Source organism: Monodelphis domestica, chromosome 2, assembly GCF_027887165.1.
Source record: "Monodelphis domestica isolate mMonDom1 chromosome 2, mMonDom1.pri, whole genome shotgun sequence".
NCBI lineage: Eukaryota > Metazoa > Chordata > Mammalia > Didelphimorphia > Didelphidae > Monodelphis > Monodelphis domestica.
Window position 1 is genome coordinate 117,948,390 of NC_077228.1, and position 21,175 is coordinate 117,969,564.

General features: G+C 34.8%; 1 protein-coding gene across 12 annotated transcripts in view; it reads left to right on the forward strand.

Moving 5' to 3' along the window:
* The window catches only part of RCOR3 (REST corepressor 3), a 51,691-nt gene that overhangs the window by 25,762 nt on the left and 4,754 nt on the right, over positions 1-21,175 (forward strand). For all 12 annotated transcript variants that reach the window (XM_007481340.3, XM_056815883.1, XM_007481339.3 and 9 more), the window contains 2 exons: positions 2,121-2,198; positions 7,510-7,567. In XM_007481340.3, the coding sequence (XP_007481402.2) occupies positions 2,121-2,198; positions 7,510-7,567 (136 nt within the window). The remainder of the gene's footprint in view (positions 1-2,120; positions 2,199-7,509; positions 7,568-21,175) is intronic.

A 21,175-nucleotide genomic window follows, 5' to 3' on the forward strand; every position in this document is an offset into this window, starting at 1 on the left:
GACTTAAGCTAACCTTGTGGCTCTCCTCAAGTGTCCCATTCTTTTTTCTGCTGTATATTTTGCAATTAAGTTCTTTATAGAAGGTGTGAAGAGATAAAACTCAAATCAATCTTAGTTCTTTATTCTTGGAAGAAAATGGAAATGACTACATTTAGCCTTTTAGATTATGCACAGATTTAACTTTTATAGAATGTCATCCTTAAGTATGGATGCAGTAGGCTATAATTATTTCAAATGGTAAACTAGTTATACTTTTATCTTCATTTTTCAAACAAATTTGGTGTCAAAGGAAGCATACCTTAGCATACCCTTTGTTTAAAAATTAATATTTTCTATCAAAGATTTTTTTTTTTGAAACCCATATCTTCCATCTTGGTAAGGGCTAGGCAATGGGGATTTAAGTGACTTGCCCAGGATCACACAGCTGGGATGTGTCTGAGGCCAGATTTAAATCTAGGACCTCCCATCTCTAGGCCTGGCTTTCAATCCACTGAGCTACTCAGCTGCCCCCTCTATCAAAGATTTTTGAGTGCAGCTGTAATGTAATAGTGTCACTTCTGTTCCTCTTGTAATGTAATAGTGTCACTTCTGTTCCTCTTGACATTTGCAGAGAAGGAAGATGTTCCAAATTAATTTCTTGAAAAAAATGATTCATGTACTATTTTAATAATTTAACATGATGAGGTAAACATAATTTCTTATTTGCACAGAAAATTTTTTATTTAGATATGTGTGATCTTGATCATTTATGAAAAACCACCAAAATTTTTTCACAAGTTTTTGTGTGCTACGAGTATTTGTAGGAAAAATTACCTTCTCTAATATATCTAAATCTTTGTCCATTATATTAAACTAATAAAAACCCAAAGAAAGGCTAAAAAGTAATCAGTGTTTAAAATCATAAGCCTAGGAAACTTTGAATGGCAAACAAATCCATCTTTCTATTTTTTCCCTCACATACTTAGTTTTATTTCTTGATGTTGATGCTTTCTTTTAAAAAATCCCAAGTTCATGGAGTAACTTTCATCTCAAAAACTATCCTATTTCTGAATTTTAAAATGATGAGCCAAACAAAGCTCACATTCTTTACTGAAACTTGCTGAACTTCTAGCACTTAGTCTTTAGTCTGTTCCTATTGTTTCTAATATTCTTCTGAACCTCTGATTATATTGCTTTTAGAGTTTGTGTTTTTTTAAATTTGTTGAAGTCTTGAGTTTGGACTCCTTAACTGTTCTTTTATCTATATTTATGACTAAATTAATACAATTTTAAGGTCTTTGCTTCCATATCTTAAAATTGGGTATCCAGAACAGAACATGATATGAGTGTTTTTAACAAACTGAAAGGTTATCTAGAGATTGCTAACCAGTATGATGAAGGACCTGGAAATCTATATCCATATGAGGCTCCATTGAAGAAACTTAGCCTAAATAACAGTTGTATATGTGATTTGTCCTTTTCAGGTATCTATATCCATGTAGATATAGGTATAGATATTTGATTCAAATTCAAACTCTGATGCTTTTTTGACTTTGGGAAAATTACCTAACCCATATGCATTTGGTTTCTTCATCTTTTACCATGAAGAGATTAGGCTAAATGACTTCCCAGGGCCTTTCCAGCTCTTAATATTACTCATTAGTTTAAAAATTGCTTCACTTAAAAAAAACTTTAAGCCTACTTACCTACCTACCAGAGGTGGTGAATAGTAACATCTATTGGTATGATATTTATATGGAACGGATTCATTCAGTTGAATTTATAATGGCAATAAGGAAAACAATATGAAATTTTATCGGCTTAACTTTGGCAATATTCATGGCCACAAAAAGTACCCTATCTTAACAGACTTATGCTATAATCATAAAAGCTACTTGGGTGAAAAATTCATTATCACTGCTAGAAAAATAACTTGGTGTTTGCTCTATTGGTTGTTATCTATAGCATCGGAATGTGATGTAATGTGGTATGATCTTTCCTCCAAAGAACTTCATAAATGGCAAGGACCATAGATAGATATGTCTGTGAATATATGACTTGCATAGTCCTTTCACATTTTGGGTGATCAAATGTTTAGTTAATTATAAGCTATTCAATTAGTTATTATTTTTCTATTCAAGGTTCAAAATGCTAAGCAAGTAAACAGTGCACTTAAACAGAAAATGGAAGGGGGAATTGAAGAATTCAAGCCTCCTGAGGTATGTTGATTTAAAAAAAATAAGACATCATCATTACTATAGTAAGACTTTATTACCTAAAATTAACTATTTGTCATGCCTAAATTGATGTTTCACAAACTATGGATATTGAGAAATATTGATATTTTACATATTAGATGATTATTCACTTGAAGTGAGTCAGATCACCTTAGTTCATGAACTATGCTTGAGTTGCATCATTTCCCCTCACCGCATTCTTATTGCCTTAGAAATCCGGTAGGAAAGTAACAGTAAAGAAAGAGACATGCTTGGCAGGAGAAACCCAAATAATGCTTTCTTGGTTCTATGTCATCTGCCTACTTCTTCCCACTTAACAGGAATTTGTAGCAAAGAAGCCTAATGGATTGTGTATTAGGAACATAACTTAAAATTGTGGATACTTTTAGGTTTTTTTCCCTTTTCTTAAAAGAAAGGACTTTTGAGAGATATTTTTTTAAACCCTTCTGTTTTAGAATTGTTAATATTGGTTCCAAAGCAGAAGAGTGGTAAACTCCAGGCAACTAGTGTTAAGTGACTTGCCCAGGGTCACACAGCTAGAAGTCTTAGGCCACATCTGAACCCAGAACCTCTCATCTCAATGCCTGGCTCTCTATCCACTGAGCCACCCAGCTGCCCCACCATGAATATTTTTAAGTGAAGATTTAATATGTAAAGTGTATTTTCAGGGGAACAGCATGGAGATATTAGAGCTAAAACTAGTAATTAGTTTAAATATTTAGTCCCTTAATTTCTTTCTAAAGCCTAAATTCTTCTATTTTCATAGAATATTTATATGGGATGTTTTTTATTTTGTAAAGTGGAAGTGTGAATGCTTTTTGTCATTGTCTTTCTAGAGAAGCTAGTATTAATGAGCCTTTATTAGACTCCTTTGCACTTGAAACTAACATGTTTGTTCATCTCATTCTAATATTGTTTAGACTCAAGAGTTACGAAGGTAGAGACCTTCATGTTTGGATGGAACTAGCTGGATTTGGTGCTTCAGAATTATGTCCCATCCCACTTTCAGGAAGAAAGAGTCATTAGGTTCTGTTTCTGGACCAGATCTGTGATTACATTGGTCTGGGGAACTCCACTAAGGAAAGCCCTAGCAGCAAAAGTCATCACCTTATGCTACTTAAGTATGAGTGTCGTCCAGTGCTCTGAGAGGTGGGGTGATCTTCCATAGTCAGCCAGCCAGTATGTGTCTAAAGGGACAGGTCTTCCCAACTTTAAAGTTAGCTCTCCTTCTACTACACCATGATTCCTCGAGGCATTACAAGCAAAGGTTTTACATATGTCACCAAGAATGCTAAGCAAAAGGTTGCTTATTTGATTTTTCTATTTAATTCTAATATCTTATTCCAAACTACAAGTTGATGTATCAATCTAGCAACATTTGATAGCTGGTGCATTTTAAGGACAGTACTTTAATGATGCTACATTTGTCTCATTTTCTTTAGTTTAAAAACAGCTTCATATGTTACCTCTTTTGAACTTCATGACCCTGGAAGGTAGGAGAGGCAAAAGGTGACATCATCACTTTAGAGAGAAGGAAATGGAGGTTTAGATTAAGTGATTTGTCCAGTCAGATAGCTAATAAGTGTCAAATATTCTGATATTTATACCTAGATCCAGAGACATAAATATTTTAGGTTCTTGTGACTGGATAATGTAAATGAAGTTGCAAACTTTAAAGGGCTATATAAGTTTTGTCAACTGCTACTCTCAACAGATGCTTCAGTATTTCTTCTATAATACCAATTTTTTATCTTAAGAATGTTAAATAGTGTAAGGATTGGACATAGGATCTATAATATCCCATTTTGATGTAATTAATTATCATCATTTATAATCAGAAATTATCCAACTTTAGTGATTTTGGTTTTTTGTTCATGTTTTGAGGTTTAGAGTTGCCTTTTTTGTCCTTTCTAGAAAATATTGGTCAAAATGAAACAAGAGGAATGTTAATATTAATAATTTATCACAAATTAATGTTTAAATATTACTTTGGAATGGATTCACAAATCTTTTATGACCTGAAGGAATATATCCAAAATATATAATAAGGTTAATTTTAATATATGACATAAAATATTTCTGATTGTTTTTAAATAAAAGTACAGTGATTTATCCAAAGTCACATAGCTAGATAATAGTTTAGTTAATAATAATAACAACTAATGTTTCCATAATGCTTACTATGTGCCAGACACTGTGCTAAGTGCTTTACAATGATCACATTTGATTCTCACAACAATCCTGGAAGGATAAGAGGGTAGATATTATTATCCCCATTTTACAGATGAGGAAACTGAGACAGACATGTTAAATGATTTGCTACAGCTAGCAAGAATCTAAGGCTGGATTTGAGCTCAGATCTTTCTGACTTCTGGCCGAAGGCTCTATCCACTATGCTACCCAATGATCTTCCACTTAAATAGAAACTACATGGGAACAGATTCTGCAAGACTGGAGTTGATAGTAATAAAAGCCCTAAGGAGAAGAGAGCATCTGAGCTGTGTTTTGACAGATTTGAATGCAGTTAAAATATCAGTGAAGATATAAAGGAAGAATACATTTCTATTGGGCAGCCAGACTTGTCAAAGGTTTATCTTGGGGAGCAAAAGATAATAAAGTTAGAGAGATATAGTAAACAAAATTTTAGAGGACCACAATAGCCAAGCAGTGAAGATACATGTAATAGGTAGCAAATGTAGGTTCATGAACAAGGAAATAATCTCACTAAAGTAATGTTTAAGGAAGATTAGAATGGCATCACTTTTTAGCTATGCAACCTTGGGCATATAGCTTAGCTATGTTGCCTACTTGAGTATTGTGAAAAAATTATTTTGTAAACTTTGTGTTTGTTATCATTACTGATGTCATAGATCCAAGATAGTGATTTTGTAGAATGGATAAAAGGGGAAACCAAAAGATATTTCAAGGGAAAAATGAATAAGATTTCAAATTCAATAGATGGTAAATGCCTACTGTGCAGATGATCCAGTGCTAGGTGTTGGAAACATGTGAGTATTTAGGAAGGATTTGAGATTTTTTCCAACACGGGGAGCCCTCTGATGCAACTTGGGAAAATAAGCAGTCAGGAGTTAATGGAGACTAGAAATTGTGACTTACCAAAGGTCAGGTAACTTAGTAAGTATTGGAGATTGGATTTGAGCCCAGGTTTTCCTGACTTAAACCCTACAGCAAGCTGTGTGGATATGAAGACCAAAAAAGTGATGGTCTCTGACTTCAGCGAGTATCAAATATTAAATTCTGCTAGTTTTATTAACAGATTTAGATATAATCAGTGACAAAGAGGAAGGAACTAAATGATTATCAGACTTAGGGAAATGGACCACAGAATAAGAGAAGACAAACTGGTTCAGGAATGTGGCAAGAGAGAGAGTCAACTATAGTTTTTATAACTTTATAATTAACTTTCCTACACAAAACCAAAAATATGTTTGGTTAAAAAAACTTTAAAGAGATAATATGGCACAATGGATAGAAAACTAGCCTTGAAGCCATGAAGGTCTGGATTCAAGTTTTGCCTCGGACCCCTCCTGACTGTGATTCTGGGCAAGTCACTCAGCCTTTCTGTGTGCTACATGGTATAAACTGTAGAAAAGGGTCCAACCCACATTGGTAGGAAGAGTTTCCCAATACCAATGAAAATACAGGTTGAGTGCCTGTCACTAGTAAAATTATTACTTTAAAAATGCTAATATTTCAAAGTATGGTTCATTATTTAGGATGAGAATACCAAGGTAAGGATAAAAATGCTATTTAATTTTCAGACATTGAAAAATTGTATCCCTTATATTATTTTGAATTAAATTTCAAAACTATACAGTGACAATTAACATGTAGCTAACTCATTAATGTCCAGGAAGCCTCTGGTTGTTCTTTAAATCATTTGTCACTTTTCTGCTCAACCATTCTCCTTTCTTCCCTAGTCATTTTGCCTTTCCTTGATTCCCTACAGGACCTTTCCTTCCTGTCCCTGAGTAATATTACATTACCTCCTGTTTTGTTCCTGTCACTTTCCTTTAAGTGGTACAGCTGTGCAACCTTCTAACTTCTTCCCAACCCTTCTATTTTTTCTTCCCTCCCCCATTTGATTTTTTCCCTTTCATCTCCCTCGTTTTTCTTCCTGTCACATTAGATACTGCTGTCTTTTACCTTCCTTTCTCCTGCCTTATTTCATTTCCCTTCTCTTATCCCTTCTGTTCTGACTGTTCTTCTTAATCCTAAACTCTAAACCTCGAGTCTGATGACTCTTGTCTTAAGAAATGATTTTGTTTCTACTACTTTTCCCCTTTCTACTCAGAATCAATCCTCTGCTTCTTGTTTAGGGATTTTACTCTTTCACCACAAGCCTTTTTTTTTCTCTTTCCTGTTTTTCTTCTCTACTTCCTCTTCCCTTACCCTTCTTAGAATTATAAAAATTTCTTCTTCTGAAGGGCTACACATATCATGAAACCACTCTGTATTTACAGTGAAGAAGCTGGCATGGGTCCAGCTTACTTATTTACTCCAGAGGCTCCTGGTGCTATGCAGGAAGTGATAAAGGGTTTGAACACTCTCCATCTACTCTCCTTAGAGAAAGCTTCTCTTTCTGCTTTGTCAAAGAATAATCAGACAGTGGTACAGCCGTAGGACTTCTTGATCTTAGAAGTTCTTAGTGGTACCTCTCTGCCCTCTTCCTTTTGCCCTTGTGTGTTAGGTATATGTTGTATTACTCAGGCCAGAATTAAATTTAAGACCATATACAAGTGAAATTTATAATATCATAAGGAAGTCATTAAAAATGTTTATTAGATGAAAAATGTATTTTAAACTTGTACAATGCATGCTATATCCTGAGCTTTTACTTGCCCATAGTCTTATTGTTAAATCTGGCCTATAGAACTGCTGATTTGCTTGACTAACGGGATATTAATTCTATTATCATTAGGTAAAGATGAATTTAGAATAAATATCAGAAAAATCTATCTGAAATAGAAATTGACACTTGACAAGACTAAGGAGTTCTGCACTAATATCTGAACTACATAATGGAAACCTAGTAATAGGGTAAACTAATAGACTTTCTCAGATTTAATGTCAATTACTGTTACACACATGTTGGCTCAGAATCCTCAGTTTAGCACGTTTCCCTTTCAGGGTTGATAAAAGGTAACAGTGTTTTAATTCCTTTTATAAGGAGATATCTTATGTCTATGATACAAGTGAAAAATTAAAAATAAGCACTTTGGAAATGTCTTTCTTCATGTCCTCATTAGGAAACTTCTCTTTAATTTTGTAGTCAAATCAGAAAATTAATGCCCGTTGGACCACAGAGGAGCAGCTTCTAGCAGTGCAAGGTATATTAAAGATAAGCAGTTATTGTTATTAATAATTATTATCTTTAACTTGGCATGAAAGATAATTACCATAAATCTTCCCCTTCCTTCAGAATGGATCAAAAAGGGGCTCTTGTGTTTATATCATGCTGATCTGATGACCAGGAATTCTATATTCTACTTCTGCATGTGCCTTTGACTCGTGCTAATAATTAGCCTATGTGCCTCTTTTTGTCCTAAACAGTAAGCAACACACTTTCAACACACACAATAGATAAATAAAACTTTAGTGATGACGGTCAGGGGTAAGATGCCCTGTATGCTGTTGCTTCATTACTACAGTTGAGTTCATTCATTTTGGATTCACTTTTTGAAATCATACCATGAAAGTGCATTTGAACTGTGATGTGTGTTGCTTGTTTCTCTGATTTATTTACATGTTAGTATTTCTTCATTTTATAAACTAAGCAATATAATCTAGGTATTAAAATGTTTACTATAATAACTTTGTTCAGTAGATGGGTTACTGGAAAGTTATTTCTAAACTCATTTCTAAAAGTCCGTATCATAATTTTAAGTACTCTAAGAAAGGTGATTATTAAAAGGAACATTTAAAATTATTTCATGAGAGTCCTTTTGTAGCCTGAATTATAACAGATAAATTAGGAGCTGGGTTACTTCTGGACTTTTAATATAAAGTTTTCTCAAATGTTATTTGTTCAGTGATTATATCACTAGATCAGTTTAACTACAGGGTTTTATCTAACTCTAATTTGGTGGAGGGTTCAATCATAATTTTATCTAGTTTACTATTTTGAAAGAATCAGCCTTATAAACACATATATTTGGCAATGACAATAGATAGGCCCATCTTATAGTATTTCCTAAGTTTCATTAGTGAATTTAATATGGTTAATGTTTGTGCAGCATTTCTCAGATTTTAAAATAGGATGATCCTGGACTTGGATTTGAGAGATCTGGAATACACCAGTGTGGTGACACAGTGGGAATCTGCCACATGAAAGTATCAGCCACTCCACTGACCCACCCAGCTAGTTCTTAGCCAAAAATAACTTGAACCACTATCTCTGAGGCCTTAGTTGATGTGGAAGGATTTCCCAAGAATGCCTTTCATCCTTTCCCAGTCAGAGTTGGAGCTGGTTGCTATGCTTGTGAACTGCAGTTGTTCCTAGTCCAAATTCAGGCCACTGACTGGTTACCCTAGTTTATTTGTCACATATAATTGGCATATAAGAAAACTACAAAAGTGAACATATTAAATCAGTCACAGAAATCAAAGTCACATTTGCTTTCCAAAACTTTTAGTCTTCTTTTAGAGAAAGCTGAGCATACATGTTAAACAGCTGTTGTATATGGTATTATGTTTTGTTTTAAACTTGGAATTTGGTCACTTGTCTTAACAAGCCTTACTATTTACAGTGGCTTCTTAATCTTCTATTTCACATCATGATGATTTCTTAACTTTTTAACAAAGAAGTTGATTTTTTAATATACTATTGTTATTAATATGAAGTTGCTTTTTTTCATAAATTGGAATTTGAAGCATCTAAGAATGGAACCTTGACCTTTAGAATTAATTTACTTAAAAGACTGGTATATTGACCTGTTCCTTGGTTAAGAAGAGAACAGGAACTAGAAGGCTCTGGATAGGAGCCTTTAGCTCAGACCAGTGCTTGCTAACATTTTACTAGTATAGTATTAGTGATAATCCTTCTTGAAATCTTCCCACCACATCCCATTTGTGAAAATATCCACTGAATTTTGTACAAGGTCCTGACTCTTGCTCAAAGCTGGACTGGCAGATGCCATGACGGAATGTGTAAATTTTAATCCAAGTTTGCCGTGGGCATAGACTCAAAATTCAGATATTCAAAGAAAAGAATGAAAGGTTCACTACTAAATGCCACTTGAAATTACAGATAATTAGTCAAATATTTAACCTACTTCATTGAGTTGTAAGAAATATATGAAATAATATCTGAAGTGCTTTGCAAACCTTAAAGCACCATATCAATGTTAGGTATAAAACTGTATATGAGAAAGTCATCTTGTACTTTGTGGAATTTTACGTACCACTCCCTTAAATTACTATAAAATAAATCAGCAGTTTGCTGAAGGTTGTGAATGCTTTTAAGGTTTTTCATTTCCTTGCAAATAATAAAAAAACACATGTGGACTAGTGGTGCATGAAGTTCTGGATACATACAAAATTGACATTTTTTTCTTCCTTCTCAATTATCTACAACATCTATACAGTCTACAAGAGGTTTATTCTGCTAACTGCCTCCTCTAATCATAATATCATTTCTGCCTAACTCATGTGTGGTGATAAGATATAACTGGTATGAATATTTTTGTATATAGTGTATGCCACTGGCTATTAACATCTATGAAAGGGCAACAGATTAGTTAATGTATCTTGAATTTATATTACTATATTAGTAACAAAGTGAATTAGTGGTTCTAGAATCAAGGGAAATATTTTAAACTTTAAATAGCTCTCTTCAGAATATTTTTTTGAATCTAGAAATATAATTGAAGTCATGTCATAGCTTTTAAATATATCATCATTTCATTTTCTTAGAAGAGACAGAAACTACACAAGATAACTATTTCTTAAGGAATGAAATGAATTCAACTTATTATTTTTTGTGATACCACAAACTGAACCAAAATTTAGAAGCCATTTGGGTTAGGTTTTTGTTTTGTTTTTTATGTTTCAAGGAATATGCTGTTTCTTCCTTATAATCTGGTTAAAGAAATGCTACAATGATTATTTAAAGAATATTGTTTAATCATTTGCTTATTTATGTTTATCTGGAATAAATCTTGCTTTCAAATATTTATTAATATTAGAGAGTTTTGTTGTTGTGTGTACATAATTTACATTCTTCATGTAACCTAAAGTCCAGACCTCTTTAACTGAAATATGAAATAACCTTTCTCAGAAAAATTATGAGCCAGCTATTCAGGCAGTTCACTTCAAATGAAGAAGATCAAAGAGTCCTGAAGTGGAGTCAGGAAAAGGAAGGGAATCTAATGGGAGAAACCTAGACAGTTCTCCTGAGATAGGTATGGGTGTTTGCAATGTAACTAAATTATCTTGTTTGGAATGTAATTCCAAAATAATCCACACATCCATATTTAAATGCAATTAAAATATATTCTAAAGTCAAATATAAACTTTTGGTTTATTCATGCTATAACTTGTGAAGAATTGATTATATAGCTTATTTATATTAAGAAGCTTAACTAGATTTTATTAGAAATACCTCTTGGCACTTAATCTGTTAAACATTAAATTTAACAATAGACTAGCAAGATGCTTTTATTTTTTTCTGAAATTATCAAATTAATCTATGCCTATTCCTTATAACTCAAAATTGATGTAAATCAAGAACAAAAAAGTCAGCAATTTTTTTTAAAACTAGAAATTATAAATGTTTAAAAGTTGATAAGATTATTTTGGTCTATAGTTAATTCTTTGTCTTAAGAGAAGATGGTTGGGGAAAAGGCAATGGATTTGGGTATATATTTGTGCTCTTCTTTAGGAGAAGTCTTTCATTTCCAAAGCAACCATGTTTTTCTTAAATTCATTGATACCTTACAGATAATGTATTCATTGAATCCATGTGTATGTGTGTGTGCGCGCATGTTTGTGTATCTGTACACTAGGTCTGTGATTTACTTAGTATAGAGAACTCCTAGGGAGGATATTCACCCGCTCTGCAACTCTTATCTTAAGAGTTACTTGTGACATTAAGGGCTTACATGACTGGCCCAGATTCCGACAGTATATGTCAGAAGGCAGAACTTGAACGTCCTGTCTTTCTAATTCTATTACTAAATCACTAGAGACCTTATTTACTATCATGTATTTAGCTTACACACACACACACACACACACACACACACACACACACACACACACACACACACGAAGGTGCTTTGAGGGAATTGTCCACCTTCTGAGGAAGCCTGGTCTTCTTTGGACAGCTCTAATCATTAAGAAGTTTTTCCTGACATCAAACTAAAATTAGCCTCCTTGCACCTTCCACCAGAAAAACAAATCCATCCTCATTTGATACCCCCAAAGACAGCTCTCATTCCACTCCCCCATCTTTTCTTGTCCAGGCTAAACATATCTTTTTCCTTCAATCATTCTTCATATGACATGGACTCAATTGTTTAATTTTGTTTTGATATCTTTAACCATCCTGGTTGCCCACCTGTGGACACTTCATTTTATTACTGCCCTTAAACGGATACAGTCTGATTAGGGACTGTATCCGTTTAAGGGCAGGAATACAACAGGATTATCACTTCTGTATTCCTAGAAACTTTGCTTCTCTTAACATAGTTCAAGATTTCATTACCTTTTTTGGCTAACATAACTGCAGAGTCATTGAGTTTTCATTCCTTTGCACTACCTAGTTATTCAGCTACTTTTAAACCATGCTTCTCCCACCTTGTACTAGTGGTTTTGATATTTTTCTTTTACTCAAGTATAAGACTTTCTCTACATTTACCCATTATCAAATTTCATTTTAAATTCAGGCCAATGCTGTAGTTTAGCATTGGCGAACCTTTTAGAGATAGTCTGCCCAAACTGCACCTTCAAGCCTCCTGTGATCCCCTGCATTACCCCACAGAGTGGAGGGGGGAAGTGCCCCTTTTTGGTGGCTGGACAGAGGGGCAGTGCATGCAAAAAGTGTCTTTAGGTGCAGTGGAGAGGGGGAGGGGAGCATCCCCCTCCATGCTGCCAGGGCACAGATGCCATATCTTTGCCAACATGGCTCTAACCTTTCAAGATCCTTTTGGATACTAATTTTTGTCATCCAGTATGCTAGCTATCTCTCCCAACTTAGTGTCATCAGTAGATTTGTTGAGTATACCATCTTTTCCTTTATTCAAGTCATTGATAAAAATGGCAAATCACATAAGGTTAAGTACAGATGACTGTGGTACTTTATATGGGACTTCCTGACACATTTACAGAAAACCATGAAAAGTTATTGTTTAATTTTAGCCATGTAAACAGTTCTGAATCAATTTAATTTCATTATCATATAGACCACATCTCTCGTTCTCTCCACCAGAATAATGAAATACTTTCAAAAGCTTTTGAAAGACCCAGAAATAGAAATGGAGTCACTATATTTCGGTTCAAATACTGGTTCTACTACTTCCTCCCTGGGTAACCTTGGGCAGGTCACTTAATTTTTCTGTACCTCACTTTCTTTATCTGTAAGTTGAAGGAGTTGATCTATATGACCTCTGAGGTCTCTTCCAGATCTAAATCTATGTTATATGATCTAGGTCCACAGTTTTCCAGGGGGGGAGGTCTAGGGACCTCTGAGCATTCCTGAGGCTCTTTCAGTGGCCTTTGAGCTCAAAACTATTCTTTTGATAATACTAAGACACTTTTAATTGCTAAAAGGTTAAATATTAAAAGATATAACCCATACACAGAAGCTCATTAGGATGGTAGCTAGGGCCATGGTTCTTGGCATTTAAGAATATAAAAGAGGAAATAGCTAGGTGGCTCAGTGGATGGAGAGGCCTAGAGACATTAGGTACTTGGGTTCAAGTGTAATCCCTGGACTCTTGGCTCTGTGACCCTAGTCAAATCACTTAACACCCTTTACTGAGCTCCTGCCTTGGAACTAATACACAGTATTGATTCTAAGATGGAAAGTAAGGGTGTAATAAAAAGGAATATAAAGGAGTTCTGAGACCAATAAGTTTGAGAATCAGTGATCTAGGTAAATTATTTCCATAGCATTCCCCTCATCTGGTTCAGTAATCCAGAAAAAAAGGAAATGAAGATAATACAGTATGATCTGTTCTTGATGAAAACTTGGTAGCCCTTTGTAATACTTTTTTCCTTTTTTGATATCCATCAAATATCTCTTTAGTAATGGTTTTGTAATTTTTCTCAGAATTCTCAAGAAAAATCATGTTCATTGGCTGACATTCTGTTCTCTTTTTTGAAAATCAGGACATTTTTTGTTTCTTCAATCTTAAGATGCCTTCCTTCATTTTCTGTGATTTTTCAAATATTAGAATAGTCTTGCCCTCATATGTGACGGTTTTTCAGAACTTATATCAGTTTGGCAGGGTGACTGAAATTCTTTTTTTTTTTTTAAACCCTTACCTTCCATCTTAGAGTCAATACTGTGTATTGGCTCCAAGGCAGAAGAGTGGTAAGGGCTAGGCAATGGGGGTCAAGTAACTTGCCCAGGGTCACACAGCTGGGAAGTGTCTGAGGTCAGATTTGAACCTAGGACCTCCCATCTCTAGGCCTGGCTCTCAATCTCAATGAGCTACCCAGCTGCTCCATGACTGAAATTCTTGAAGGGCACAAATTAATATTTCCTTATTCATCTTGGGTACCCACTCCCTGGTAGTCATTTCCAGTACAAAGAAATTGAGTAAGAATTGAGCGGCTTTGCCTTCTCTCTAATGTCCATTATCATTCCATTTGTCATAGCTCAAAGCTCCTTACCACATAGCCTCTCCACATTTATTCCTGTAGATATATAAAAATGTTTGTCTTAGTCTGTGATGGTCCATTTATAAATATCAGTGATTAAGCTGGCTTTTTTCGTATAGTAGGTTTTCATTTAGAATGTCCTCACAAACTAGTCAATATCTGAATAAGGACCAACTCCATAACATACTCACCAAATAGTCATCTAGTCTTTGCTTAAAGACCACTAGCAAAGAAAAATCCCAATTAACTTACCAGTCTTTCCACTTCTAGATATTTCTGTCCTTTTGGTGTTTTTGCATACATCAAGCTATCATTCCAAAATTCATTGCTCTTAATTTTGCCCTCTAGGCCCAAGTAGAACAAGTCTAATTTGTCTTGCCTATAACAAACCTGCAGCCACCTTTTCTCCAAGCATCCCCAGGTCCATCACCAGAAGTCATACGGAATGGTCTAAGAATCCCTTCACCATTTTGGTCATTTGTGGATGAATACACTCCAGCTTATCACAATAGCCTTCCTAAAGAATAGGCTTCATGTATAGATTTGGTGCTATATCACTCAAATTACCAAAATAATATTTTTTGGAATTATATAAAATGGTAAATTCAGTTGGAAACCTAAAAGATCATAAATATCAAGGAATAACTTGAGTAAAAGTCAGAAAGAGGATAGCTTGGTGCTACCAGATCTCAAACTATACAACCAAGTGGATGAATGGCAGTATTAAAAAGGTGCATCATAATAAGAAATTAAAGTGAAAGGTTAATCTTTCATGATTATAGGAAAGGGAATTAAAACCAGACCAAGAGCAGAAGAGATGATAAATTACATAAAATAGTTGTTGCAACTTGAAAATTGTGTACAAATGAAATCAAAGCAGATTTTGCTGCCCATTTAATTTTTTTTTTTTACTTTTTTTCCTATAATTCCAAGAACAAATCTAGGCACTCAAAAATATTTCTTTAATTATATTTTATGGTTGTGATAAGTTAAAAGGTTGAAACAAGCATAAAACAACTTAAGACATGAACAATATTTTCAGGTCATTATGAGTAGCAAAGTGTGGAATCCTCAAGGTAGAAAATTCAGTCACATTAATAACATTTCCAAGAGTAGATCCTCCTCGGGCTGTGTAACCTGTTTTGTTATCCAGTCCTCCTTAAATGCTAAATTGTTTTCTGAAATATAAACCCATTATCCCTGTAGTCCTTACATTCTGATAATGAGATGAAATGTTACTCCCCTGCAGCTCTGTTTAGTTCACTGGTACAGAGCTTTTAATGATCACTTTGGGTCCAAAATTTACATTTAAATAATAAAAACGTTATATACCATCTCAACTCTCAACTGTAAGTTGGATTCTTTTTGTGGAATTTTTATGTAAATAGAAGTATAAATTTTTAATTTTGATAAAAATAAGTGTTAATGTTTTCCAACTTTACACTTATTTAATTCTAAAAAGGAAAAACAACATTAAAATGTAGAATATGCTTAAAGCTCTTAAATTGGTCCAGGCCACAAATCATGTTGTTTGCTGTTGGTTTTAGCTTCCTAAAGAAATGAGACAGGAGAAATATACACAAATAAGTGCCCATATGTAGCACTTGTCCCATTGCTATTTCTGGGGCATTTTCAAGATTGGCACCGAGTTAGTACTCTAGTTGTTATTTATAAGCTATCACTCAGCCTGAAATTGGAGAGCATATATACAATCATACCTGTATTTCTCTTGGAAGATTATTCTTTCTAACCCTCCCCAACTAACATTTTTATTTGTAGTATAACTTTGAGATTAAATACCAACTATATTTTTCTGTTCCATGAAGATAGCACTATTAATTTTTGATACTGTCTCCCCTGTGTACCTCTCCAAATTCACAGTGCAAAGAAGCCAACCCTCTGTTCCTGAAGTAAATGACTCCTGTTAAATGTTATCTCCTGCCATCTTTTATTCTTCTTTTTGCAGTTTTCCAGGGAATTGTCACCAACCCAGAAGGTTTTATTTTCTTTCTAATTACTGTGTCCTTGAACCCAATAATGCTACTGAAAAATGTACCCCAATACATACTGGAGACAGGTTTGACAGAGGTGAGAAAGGAATTTAGAAGCAATATAAGAAAGATAAGAAGGGAGACAGAATTTCTCTACAGTGAACCCTTTTGCACATGTTTCTTAGGGGGCATAAGATTTAGAACTAGAAAGGGACCTTAGCCAGCCCACATATTGTAGAAATAAGGAAATGAAACACACAGATGAGGTAATGACTCACCCAAAGTCACATAAGCAGGGAATTATCAGAGCAAAGATGAGGTCCGTAGTCCTCTGACTCCAAATACTGCAATACTACCTACTCCCTTTCAGAAACTATTTAATTCAACAAAATTAGCTGTAATAAGAACTGTAAACCTTGAAGTTTTTTTTTAATAGAGTATAAAGCTCAAAATAAAAAGACCAGGCAGTCAGAAATGCCATTTTATTTTTTACAAAAAACATCATTATAGAAGTTGTGATCATCTATATTGACAACATCAAGCAAGACCTGCTAGCTCTGCAAATTTTCTCCTAGGTAACAAAAAGTTAAAGGGGAAGAAATACTCTCTCATATGTATTTTAAGTCTTTATTAAAATATGAATTGAAACTTATGTATTTAAAACACTGGCAACCCTTTGGCTCAGTGGATTGAGAGCCAGGAAGGTCCTGGGTTCAAATGTGGCCTCAGATACTTTCCAGATATGTGATTCTGGACAAGTCACTTAACTCACATCCCCTAACTCTTACCTCTCTTCTGCCTTGAAACCAATATGCCATATTGATTCTAAGACTAGAAGGTAAGGGTTTTAAAAAAAAGAAAATAAAAATTTTAGAAACACTACTAGAGAACTTTGTGACCATAGCCATAAAATAGCAACAGCTGTCCTGCTATCTATATCATACTTTTTCCTTTCTTGAACTTTAAAGCCAGGTATGGCAGTGTACTCTTGTAGTCCTGGCTGCAGAGGTGACTGAGGCTTGAGTTGAAAGTTCTGAGCTTCTGAGCAGATGTCAAGATTGAGTCTATGATTAATTTGATGAGCTCCTGGGAAGGCCTTAAAAACTTTGGTGGCACTGGCCTAGGTCAGAAGAATGAACCAGGTGAAAAGCTTTTGTGCCAGTTACTATTGAAGACAACCTGTGAGTTGCTATGGTATTTCCAGCCCAGGCAAAATAGGGAGGCTTAGGACAGAAAAAGGAAAAATTATGGGGAGTGGAAAAGCTAATGTTTTCCAGTCTGGCCACTGTTTGGAATTCAGATTTCACCATTTGTGCAGATCAAATTACATACTCAGAATTGCCAAATGATTGATTTGTGCCTGACACTAATTGAGATAAGGGAAAGGAAAAAAGAATTTTCAAACACATCAAGCAATAAAAAGCCCATGATTTACAGAGATGGTAAACTGCCATATGGAAAAAGTTTTTCTTAAAAAAACTTGCTGCCATGAAAGATACATATATGTATGTATATATGAGGGCTGGCCTTGGAGTCAGGACAGTCTGGTCTTGTGGTGGTATTACCTTGAGCAAGTCATTTATCATTCAGTATCCCAAGGCAGGCATTTAAAGCTGTAACTAGTCAAAATCATTATAAATCTGCAATGGGGATAAGAGTTTCTTTACCACAGGTCTGGGCCAAACAAAAAAAAAGTTTAAGATACACACACACATTTTGAGCTGCTTTGTTAGTGCAATGAATGTTTTCATCTTTAATAATTTATACTGTGATTTTATTGGTTAATGATATTTTGTTGGCTAATGATGGCATAATACTTACAGATTTAGGTTTCTTCAACTTTATCCTTCACCTACTTTATCTCACCAAAAGGTTGGTTTTTTATTTTGTTTTCTACTCCAAATTGGAAAAACTAGGCTGTTAAGCTATTTCTTTATAGCTTTCAGCAGGCTTTAAAATTTTAGGTTCATCTTTAACCATTTGCTTATAATGTTGTGAAAAAAAAAATTTCCAGCTACTGATAACTACTTGCCCTAAAGGTGGGAAGTTGAACTGAGAAACAGTCTCATCCAAATTCACCCAAGTTTTATACTTATTCTGTAAAAATGTCATTAAGACATTTTGTTCATCCCCTTTTCCTGAGATAATATATAGGCCATACTTTCTGATCAATATTTTGACATTAAAGGATGGGCTCTTTACGAGATGCAGCTAGGGACTAAGGTTGCCATGACTTTTTGTTAAAGTTTCCCTAGTATTGCCTCCTATTTGCTCTGCTAAACCAAAGTGACAAATTCTATGTAATTTTGCACCACACTCGAAACTGGAGATATGAAAACAACAACCAAAAAAATAGTTACTTCCCTCAAGGAATTGTTATTCCATTGATGGAAATAACATGGTTGTTTTCGACAACAGAGAAGCAAGTACGCTGTCCTAACAGGAGTGGAAAAGCAAGAAGCAATCAGGAAAGAAGATTGGCCTACAAAATATGAGAGGGGTCACTGATTAGAAATAAAATATTATTGGACCTGGAATCTTTAGTTTTCTCCTAACCCTAGAGTTTATTTTCATCTTGTGGAGAAGTCCTGCTGCTAAGCATGCACAGTAGAAGCTATGAAGTCATTTAGCATCCCCTCCATTTTAGCTCATTGATGGTTTAGCAGAGACTGGAAGGAGAAACTGAAGGAAGCCTGGGACAAGAAGTTTACTTAACTCACTTGTTCTTTTGCTAGAACAAATGGTAAAAAGTGTTATATTGATCACTACAGACTCAAGTCATATAAGTTATTTAGAAAAATTATAATTGGTACCTTAAAAATGGACATAAAATCAGGGAGATGTAAGGAGAATAAAAGGAAATATACAAACTTAACCCTAGGAAAACACCCACTTCAAATTCCATCTGTAACCAGATGGTGTCCTGAGGATCTAGTATTAGTGCAAAACAGCAACAATATATTCATATCCTGAAAGCTTGAGGAAGAACTTGTTTATAGTGAAAGAAATAAAAAAGCTGAACAGTAGGATAGTGAAATTTGACTTTGTGGTACGTGTTTGTTTCTATTTTGAATTGTTGGTATTATGAGAGTAGAAATATTACCAGGCTGGTAGTCAGCAGAGTAAAGTCCTCTTTTAATATTCATAAAGTATATTTCCTTACAGAAGTCAGTAACACCAACAGTAACCACGCTGTCATAATAAAGGTGCCAGTCAGGCAGAGGTAGCACCACCTCCACTTACCTCAACCCACCATTATTGCCATTGTCTGGTGTGCACACATTTTTTTTCCATTTTTTGAGGGAGAAAACCAGGCAAAGTAATGGAAAAGGTCCTGAGCCCTGTGTCGACAGAAACAAGACCACAGCTTAAGTCTGCTAATTCTTAAGTTAGTTTTCTAGACCCCACAGCATGCCACTGGCCCTTAGTCGGGTCTGCAAAGCTGGACGTGCCCAAGTCAGAGAGAGCCCTGTCCAGTCACAGTTGGGAAGGGGATGTTATTCCATCAGTGGAGAAGTCTATCCTCATGAGCATTGGCTCATCAGCTGGCATTTCGTCAAGCCTTCTCCCTAAATCCTAGCAGGCCTGCTCTTGAAGAGTAAGATGGAATTCTTTAGTCCATTAACAGAGGAAAGGGTTTCTTTCCACTTCCTCCCCCACCCCCCCACCCCCCAGCAGGAGCAAAGTTTCAATATGGGACAAAGTGAAGCAGGAGGCACAGATGAGAGACCGAAGGCAGTTGGAGAGCCAGGCTGGTCTAAGCCTGGTTATTGCTCTTGAAATTGTCAGCATTCATGTGTTCTGTTGTCAGGAACCTTTGCCTTCTCACAATTATAGGAAAATGTAACTAGCTTCTAATTGGTAGCCACTTTTTATTATAACTCCTTCCACTTTTACTTGTAAAAGTGACACTAATACATAACCTTTATTAAAGAATGAATTCGTGAAGAAATGAGAAAATGCATCTACTTGCTTTGCAGAAGTTGGGGGAATGTGGAACATTGACACTACTGTCAGAATGAGTTGCAGTATTTGTTACAAGGAATGGATAAGAGGTAGAGAGATTTGTAAATGGTGATGTAAAAACAAAAGCTATCAATCATTTTGTTAAATAAATGCTTTGCATAGCCATTGATTGGCAACAAAATATGTACGAATGTGTGGTAATATTACATTCCATGATTCTATCACTAAATAAAGCACTAAGGGAGACTACATTATGCCAAATCCATAATAACTATAAAGGAAGTAAAGGCAATTTAAATATATTTTATCATAAAGCTTAAACAATATCACAAATAGCAACTTTTTATTATGTAAATGTCATTGCATTTATGTGTGTTATATATAGTATTATACATAATATATATTTTACATATATATTGTCTGAATGCATGAGTGTTTGCAGTTCACAATAAGGAAGTGCCCAATCTCGAATGAAGCCACAACTTCTAGTGCTTTCTGGTAGTATTTTATACCCACTGGTGCCAAGAACTATGTGGTGTTTATACTACACTATTAAGAGCTTAGCCAGCTAAGTGGCTTAGTGGATAGAATGCTGGGCCTGGAACCAGTAAGACCTGAGTTAAAATCCATCCTCAGACATTTATTTACTAGCTATGTGACTCTGGGCAAATCATTTAACCTCTGTTTGCCTTAATCTACATGAGAAGGAAATGACAAACCATTCCATTATCTTTGCCTAGAAAAAACCCTTACTAAATGGTCCATGGGGTCAGAAAGACTCGGATGTGGTAAAATGACTGAACAAGAAATTAGTTGATTTTATTTTCACTTATAATTCACTTAGTTTTATTTTTGACTTATGCCTAATTTTATGCTTATGTTGGATTAATAAACTTGACTTTGGCTTTTATTCTTATCTCTTTCACTACTAAAGTTCTGGTGCCTATGAATGTGGCTTAAGTGAGGAGACCAGAATATCTGATTTCCTTTCTAACTTGAACTAAATTCCCCTTTTCATGATGTTTCTATCTTTAAAACGATATAATGATTTTTTTAAAAGACAAAGTTCCTAAGTAATAGATCACACTAGGAAAATCATTGAATCGGGACCCAGCAAAATAATGGATTCATAAGTACAAAAATTTAAATGTTATT